Raw genomic sequence first — 8,603 nt, forward strand, 5'->3', positions numbered from 1 at the left:
CCAGGAGTCAGATAAGAAGACTGATATGACTATTAAGTGACCTCCCCTGTAAAACCACAAGTTTCAAAGGCAGTTATTTTAGTTTTTGGGCAGAGTTGGGTTTTCTCTTTCCATTCGGAATGCTAAACTAAGCTAATCCTTCTAAAACTTCTAAATTTCAGGTATTTTCATACAGGTGGCTCTGTTATGTGTCATTTTACTGCTTAGTACAGATTAAGGTATATTTTTTAGTTCTAATTGGTGCAGATTTTTTTTTACAATATAACTAAAGTCTGTGGCAGCCACTTTTCTGACCTGATGTGTGTCTATGTGTTTCACAGTGAGGGTTGACAGAGCTGCAGTCAGTGTGTGGAGCAAGCGACCACCTGAAGCAGGTGAGCTGGGCTTGTCATGTGCACTATTATACACACACTTTTACAGAAAGTGTCTTAAAGTTGCATGATTGCATGTAATATTATATTTAACATGGAAGACTTAATGAGAATAGAGCACTTAGCCTCACTTTCACTTTTCCTCTTAAATTTTCGGTGTGTAGGATTTAGGGCAGAGGTGTTTTTCGGACAGGACCTCTTAGCTGAAAGAGAGACAGAGCATGGGCCCTGTACTATATATTGTATGAAACTGGGTTGGCCTTGAGATAATCCTCTAAATATTTCTGGTTCTTCTCTCATTTGCACTACTACAAAATGACAATCACACTACAACTTTCTGGCACTCCTCTCCTCCTTTGCACTTGTACTAGCTCCTTCTCCTCACACCCACAAAGCTGGTAAAGTCCTTGACTTGGTGCTGACTCGTAACTGCTCCATAGCAGATGTGACAGTTACCCCACTACACCTGTCAGACCATTTCTTGGTAAAATTTGCAGCTACCTTTCCGCAATTGCAGACACCCACTCAGAAAATTTCCCTCCGCAGAAACCATAAGTCCCTCACAGCAGCACAGCTGTCTGATGAGGTGAGCTCTGCCATGCCTGACCACTCACACTTCTCCTCACTTTCTCTCACTTTCTGTTAATGAGGCTACAGAAACACTCTGTTCCTCTCTGGCATCCTCCCTGGACAAACTCTGACCCTGGTGTCCAAACCAGCCAAGAAAAAACAACTAAGTCCATGGCTCTCTGAAGTTCTGAGAGAACAAAGAACTGGACTCAGGGCAGCAGAAAGAAAGTGGCGTAAATCCGAAGAACCCACTGATTTGTCCTCATACAAACAGAAACTTGCTTCCTTTACCTCTTCCTTGCAGTCTGCTAAGAAAGCCTTCTATCAGAACAAGATCTGTGCTGCTACTGATTCCAGAAAACTGTTTATGGTGTTTAACTCCTTGCTTTCTCCTCCAGCTGCTCAGCCTTCCACTACAATGACTACAGACATGTTTTCCTCCTTTTTCACTGAAAAGGTGGCTGCAATCAGCAACCAGTTCTCTGAGCCTGACCGGCCCAGTCAGCTCAAATCCACTACTGCCGCTTCACTCTGCTCTTTTGCTCCTCTGACCGAGGATGAGGTCTCCAGACTTCTTCTGAGCTAAAAACCTACAACATGTCCTCTCGATCCAATACCCACCCACATCCTGCAGACCATCCTGCCCATTATCAAACCTGCAGTCACACATATTGTCAATTCCTCCCTAAAAACTGGCACTTTTCCTGCTACTTTTAAGCAAGCCCATGTCACCCCACTGCTCAAAAAGCCTAATCTCAACCCCGCACAGGTTGAAAACTACAGGCCAGTCTTACTTCTACCATTTCTGTCAAAAATAGTGGAGCGCGCAGTATTTAACCAGGTCTCTGAACACTTGCGGAACAACAACCTACTTGACTCCTTTCAGTCTGGCTTCAGGTGTGACCAGTCCACTGAGACTGCACTCCTGTCAGTCACTGAGTCACTGACACTGGCTCGAGCAGCTGGTCAATCCTCTGTCCTACTGCTGCTGGACCTGTCTGCTGCCTTTGACACGGTGAACCATCAAATCCTCCTCTCCACACTCTCTGAGCTCGGCATCTCAGGTTCTGTCCTATGGTGGTTCAAGTCCTACCTCACAGGCAGATCCTTCAGAGTGTCATGGCGAGGAGAGGTGTCTAGGTCACATGGCCTATCGACAGGGGTTCCTCAGGGGTCGGTGCTTGGTCCCCTACTCTTCTCTCTATACACCACCTCACTCGGTGCAGTGATCCGCACCCATGGTTTCTCTTACCACTGCTATGCTGATGACACTCAGCTCTTCCTCTCCTTTCCACCTGATGACAGAACGGTCTCAGCTCAGATATCAGTGTGTCTGGCTGATATCTCCACATGGATGAAGGAACGCCACCTTCAGCTAAATCTGTCTAAGACCGAACTCATGGTCTTTCCAGCTTGTCCATCTGTTCAGCCTCGGATCAGTGTCCAACTTGACTCGAGCCTACTTGTGCCCACAAACTCAGCCAGAAACCTGGGTGTCATGATTGATGACCAGCTGACCTTTAAGGTTCATGTGGCCTCAGTTTCTCGGTCTTGTCGTTATGCCCTCTAAACATCAGGAAGATCAGACCCTTCCTGACCCAACAGGCCACACAGCTTCTGGTTCAGGCTCTTGTGATCTCACGCATTGACTACTGCAACTCTCTTCTGGCAGGCCTCCCTGCATGCTCATTCAAACCTCTTCAGATGATCCAGAATGCAGCAGCACGTCTGGTCTTCAACCAGCCCAAAAGAGCACATGTCACCCCGCTGCTAATTTCTCTTCACTGGCGTCCAGTGGCAGCCAGAATCAAATTCAAAGCACTTCTCTTGGCTTACAAAACAATCACAAGAACTGCTCCAGCCTACCTGGAATCCCTGATCCAGGTCTACTCTCCTTCTCGCCCACTACGCTCTGCATGCGAAAGATGCCTGGTGCTTCCAGCCCAGCATGGCTCTAAATCTCTAGCCAGACTCTTCTCTTCTGTTGTTCCCAAATGGTGGAACAAACTTCCAAACTCTGTGCGTTCTGCTGAGTCCCTTTCTACTTTTAAGAGACAATTGAAAACTCATTTGTTCCGAGAACACCTAGGCACTTAACCTGAATCTTCTCTGCTTTGCCCTTTGGGGTAGATTAAGTCAGATGGTCCAAAACCCAGCACTTAATGATTATCTAGCACTGACAAAGTTATGTGATGTAGTATGTTGACTGTCATCGTAAGTAGTGATACTGAGATTGTTGAATGTCAGATGCTGAGATCACTACTGGTTATTACTTTGGTTTAAAAAAAAAAAAAAAAGGGGTGGGGGGGGCTGTGCAGCACTTCTTCTGCCACTAGACGGCAATACCTGTGACCAATCACACCTGAAGCACTTTTTGCACTTACTAAGGGTTTTTTCCTTAAGTCTAAATTCTTGCTTGTGTTGTACGTCGCTTTGGATAAAAGCATCTGCTAAATGAAATTGTAGAATTGTAGAATAGTGCACTATTTCCATGATAGAGAATGGTTTCTTTTGAGCTTTTGCTCAAAATGTTAACTGATCCGTTAGACTGTTACAGAATGTCATACACTTGGACTGATGATATAAAAACTATAAAAAGGATGAAAGGTCAAATTCCTTATTTAGGCCAGGGTATCTGGTACTTTTAATGGCATGGATCCAGTATATCTCTCACTTTGTTTGAGGCATTTGACTTGTGGTTAGCACTGTTGCCTCACAGCATGAGGGTCCCTGGTTCGAATCCCGGTTGGAACGGGCTTCAGTCTGGTGTAAGGAGGTTGCATGTTCTCCCCGTGTCTGCGTGTCTCTGGCTTCCTCCCACAGTCCAAAGACATGCAGCTCAGGTTGACTGGTGACTCTAAATTGTCCTTAGGTGTGACTGTGAGTGTGTACCGTTGTCTGTCTGTATGTGTCAGCCCTGCGATAGTCTGGCGACCTGTCCAGGGTGTACGCCGCCTTCCGCCCCCAATGACAGCTGGGATTGGCTCCAGCCCCCCTGCGACCCTTACAAGGACAAGCAGTTACAGAAAATGACTGACTGACTTGTCCCCGCCCTTAGCGTTAGAGCTGATGACTTCAATCCCAGACACTTTTAGAGATGCATCACTACCATGCTGAGCATCCTTATAGTGTTTGGCCATGGGATAATTCACATTTCCAGTCTGAATGGCATACCTGTGCTCAGCTACTCTGTTCCTCACTCACCTTTTAGTGAGGCCACCATAGAAACAACCACAAACACATTCAAGTCTCTACACGACATGGGTGGTGTTGCAGTTAATGAAACTGGTGATCGGATAAATTTTTCTACTGAACACATTTTTGAAAGTGTCAGTTTTCACCATGTTGTCACAGTAGTTACATTTACCACAACAAAAATTACCCTTGGGTCGTTGAAACCAAATGTCTGGTTTGGAAGCAGGAAGAAAACTCCTGACAAGTTTGTCCTTGATTGTAGGAGCCCCTCTGAAACTGATCCCTGGGGGTTCAGTGAAGACCTCACGTAAGAAGCGGTTGCTCTCAAGGATGTCCAAGTTTTGCTTGATGATATATTTGATCTGTACAGCTTCCTTACTATAGCATGTAACAAAATAAGGTTTCTGAGTTTGTTTTTGTTTAGGTTTTGGGCTGAACAATTGACTCCTCTCCACTGACAGAGCTCTGTTATCGGCCTGGGCGAGGATCTGGGGTTGGTATCCTCTCTGTCTGAAGCGTTGCTGCATATCCATAGATTCAAAGTCACATATGCGTCTCAGCCTTTGGAATTGCCTGAAAGGGATATTTTTGATGAGCCATGGTGGGTGGAAACTATCAGCATGTAGTATGGTGTTTCTGTCAGCAACTTTTCTGAAAATGGAGGTGTGTAAATAACCTTGTTCATCCTTTGTGATCCGTAGATCCAGAACGGTAATGGCCTGTTGGTCATACTCAATACTCCATTTCAGATTTTCATTCAGACTATTTACATAAGTATGGAAGTCTAAGAGTTCTTGTTCTGACCTGGAAAAAACAATATGACATCATCAATATATCTGCCCTACCACACAATTTTTTCATTAAAGGTGTTTGAAAAAATGTGTTGCTCTTCCCATCAAACAAAGAGAGGCATACTGGATCCATGCCCTTAAAAGTACTAGATACCCAAATACCCTGGTCTTAATGAGGACTTTGACCTTTCAACCTTTCACCCCAATGTAAATTAAATCGCTGTGTAAATTATTTAAATTGACCTCTCATCTACTTCATGCTAAATATACATAGTTACTGTTTTTTTGTGTGTTGTTTGATTACATTGCTTATTTTGATATTATATCCTTTGATTGCTTTGAATGTACAGTTGGTATCTCAGTAATAATTTTCCAAGTCAGTGAGACAGTTAGATTTTTGTATCTGTTGTTTTTATTGTTACACCCCTAGAGGCTAAAAAAAACTGTTGTATGCTCCCCCCAGTGCACACCTGTGATGAGTGCAGTTGTACAAGTAATAACTCTTTTTGTTTCAGTGTGTCACTGCACCTGAAGAAGGTGCAAGCCCTGTGAATTAAACGCCCTTTATGATTTACAAACCATCCTGAGTGCCTGGACCTGGATTTTCCACCACAGTTTTTTTGGTTACAAGTTCCTACATTTTTTGAAGGATTCCCTTCCATGAGCACCGGTGGTTTGATAGACACCAGAAGCACCTGTTGTCTTCCTTTTTCACATGTTTACAGAGAGTTGTTCATGTCTTTGGCTGCAGCCAACAATGAGGAGAACAGCATGGTGACCAACGAGCCTGATGTGGAGTATACTGAGGTGGTGCATCCCCGGCCAGTAGATCCTGCCAGAGGTAACCGAACAGTACACACACATACAAAAAATATTGTTCTGTGTCCTAGCCGTCTTTCTTCCACCTATTTAGTTGCATGCTCTCCAAACTCTATTACATTGCTTACTTTAGTCTCTTTTTTTAAAACTCTGTTCAAACTCTCTCCTCTTCCATTCCAAACCTCTTTGCCAAAACCATTTTTCTCAGTTTTGCCCACATTCCTGTACAGTTGATAATAAGACTAACACTTCCTGGGAGGGGCCTAATTACCCATAATTAATACATCTCCAAGCTGCTGTAACTGCAGGGAGAACTGCTGGGATTTCCAGACGTTATAAACAGGAAGGGTTGAGCTAATTGCCAGGCTGGTTTCTGATACTGGCCCCTTCTTCGTTATGGTCCCGCACTCAAGGTCCGGGCGGGGTGAACATGACCGTTACACAGTGTGACACAACCCGCCTACTTTTAGATTCCTGCTAATGATAAATCAGACAGACACTATCTGCTCAACTTTGTCTTTTGATGTTCAATCAGGCTAATGTGTTGCTTTTTGCATTGACAGTCCCACTGAGAAAAGGCACAGACACAGTGTACAGCGAGCTCCAAAACTCTCCACATGGTGAGTTTAACATCTTTAATGCAGCAGTGATGAATATTTTCATATTTAAACTTAAGTGAATTATTACATGTAACTGTGAAAATGGCTGCTCATAGTGGCAAACCAAAAATGATCACCCAGCTCTGCATTTTCCTACAATTCTGCAGAGCATTTTAGCTTCTTTCAGCTTATTGTTATGATTTCCAGCCACCAGCTTTTCTGTCTTGATTGACTCTCACTGCTCTCATCATTTCTACAGCTGATAAACTCATTGTACATTACCTGCCCACTAAGTAAGCAACCTGCTCGTATTTGACAGCAATTATTTGGATGTTGGTTTACCCATGCCAGCTACAGAACTTTGACCATATCCTGTTACTGCTGGCAGGAACTTCCTGTTATTAAACTAGCAGCCAGATGCTGGATGTGTCTATCGAGCAGTCCATCAGAGTCCTAATGTTTCCTGTTTAACAGTCACAAAAGACTCCTGAGCTGCTGAGAGAAGCATCTATATGAGGATATTTTAAATATTGGTTCAGGTGAGCTGACTGGCTGGAGCCATACAGTTTATGGCTGAAACAAAGGCCTCTGCAAAGCAGGAACAATGAGTCAGAAAGCTGAGCCAAGTCGTCATAACTGTCAGATGACTAATGAATAACTCTGAGGTGAGTGAGTGAGTGAGTGAGCGAGCACGATACACACCCGACACACACTTTTAACCTTTCTTTTTCCTTTAGGTGCTGCTGACCATCATGACTATGTGAGTAATCAGCTACACAATCCCACTCCTCATGTTTATTTTGCTCCTTTTTACTTTATTATTATTATCATTACACTTAAGTACTATTTTTGCTTACCTGAAACACTACATATATCATTCATAATATATATTATAAATAATATATGTAGTGTATATAAATCCTTAACATACAGTATATGCATAATTTCAGGCAGTTTTTTTGCTTTAAAGCTTGCTTTTCAGACACTTGATTTGCATCTCCTGCAGTTTCTCTTAAAAAACATTTCACATGTCAAATCTATTAAATTTGGAGATGGCTTTAGTGCCTTTATTACTGACAACTTTTTTGAATAATTAGGTTTAAAAACTACATCACATACTGTGTTGAGTCATTCTATACAGTGAAAACTCTTATCGAGTTTGGATGGGGAAGAAACTATAGTTTCAAACTGGATAAATTCTGAGATTTTTTAGGCTGTTTTGCTTCCATAACATGGCTTCTTCCAGACTATTTTAGTTCATATTTCTGTTCTGGAATTTATGCAAAAATACATACATTTAATTACATAATGCATTACTTGTATTTTCAAATGTAACATTTCCAAAAACCTGTAGTACGGATATTAATTGTATAAATGTAAGTAATCAGCTGATGGAGTTTCATAATATCTGTTAGTGCACATTTTTACTCCATTCAGCTGTAGTGTGTTATTTTTGTTCTAAAATTTTATGGATTTTATGGTAAATATAATTTTCTGATTCTGTTTTTTTTTGTCTCATACTCTGAGCCATATCTCTATTTTCAGACAACAACATGACAACCCCCCCCCCCAACTATATATGTCTTTTTGTGGCTGCTGACAGTGTTTTCTGTTTAATTTAATGATAAAAAAAGATATTTAAAATCATCTTTGTAAAAACGTTTTACTCCATTATGTATACAAAATGAAATGAGAATTCTGAACCTAGCTTTATTAGCTGTATACAATTTGTAGATTGTTATTATGGAATATATTTGATCTTCATTCGCATATTTAAACATTCAATTCGAGAAAAAAAAACAAAGTAATACAAACTATAGATGTTCTAATGGAAGATATAAACTGGGATGTTTCATTATGATATCTATTAGTTAAATATTTACCCTATTCACCTGTAATGTCTTGTTTTTGCTTTGAAAAAAGTATGGAATTGTACAATGCATTTTATTTTCTTGTTTTAGTCCTTAAGGTTTTATAATTTTTTCAAAGAGAGGGCTATAAATTCCTAAAAATATAGTGAAAATTTATTTTTTTCATGGCTGCTGAAATTATTTTCTGATTTATTTTGCATATCTAAACAAGGAATTAAAAAAACACGTAATACAAAATATAATTGTCTCAATGTAAGTAATTAAGTGTCAAAGCTTAATGTTGATATATTTAAAGGTAAAAGTTTCATCCTTAGTGTCTCCTCTTAAAATGCTCAGTATTTTCACGAGTTGTGTAATGCATTTAAGTCTAAGGAGTATTCAGGCAGA

At 41.3% G+C, this 8,603-nt stretch overlaps 1 protein-coding gene across 7 annotated transcripts in view; it reads left to right on the plus strand.

The window, feature by feature from the left end:
- pecam1b (platelet and endothelial cell adhesion molecule 1b) overlaps positions 1 to 8,603 on the plus strand; it is a 34,020-nt gene that overhangs the window by 23,431 nt on the left and 1,986 nt on the right. For 3 of the 7 annotated variants that reach the window (XM_088075354.1, XM_088075355.1, XM_088075358.1), the window contains 4 exons: positions 321 to 374; positions 5,679 to 5,768; positions 6,310 to 6,366; positions 7,083 to 7,105. In XM_088075354.1, coding sequence (XP_087931480.1) covers positions 321 to 374; positions 5,679 to 5,768; positions 6,310 to 6,366; positions 7,083 to 7,105 — 224 coding nt within the window. Of the gene's footprint in view, positions 1 to 320; positions 375 to 5,678; positions 5,770 to 6,309; positions 6,367 to 7,082; positions 7,106 to 8,603 lie in introns of those variants that run through there. The other 4 variants (XM_088075356.1, XM_088075357.1, XR_015776170.1 and 1 more) reach the window with 3 other exon arrangements.

This window comes from Plectropomus leopardus, chromosome 3 (genome assembly GCF_026936395.1).
Source record: "Plectropomus leopardus strain MGB_pleo_1.0 chromosome 3, ASM2693639v1, whole genome shotgun sequence".
In the NCBI taxonomy this organism is placed as follows: Eukaryota; Metazoa; Chordata; class Actinopteri; order Perciformes; family Serranidae; genus Plectropomus; species Plectropomus leopardus.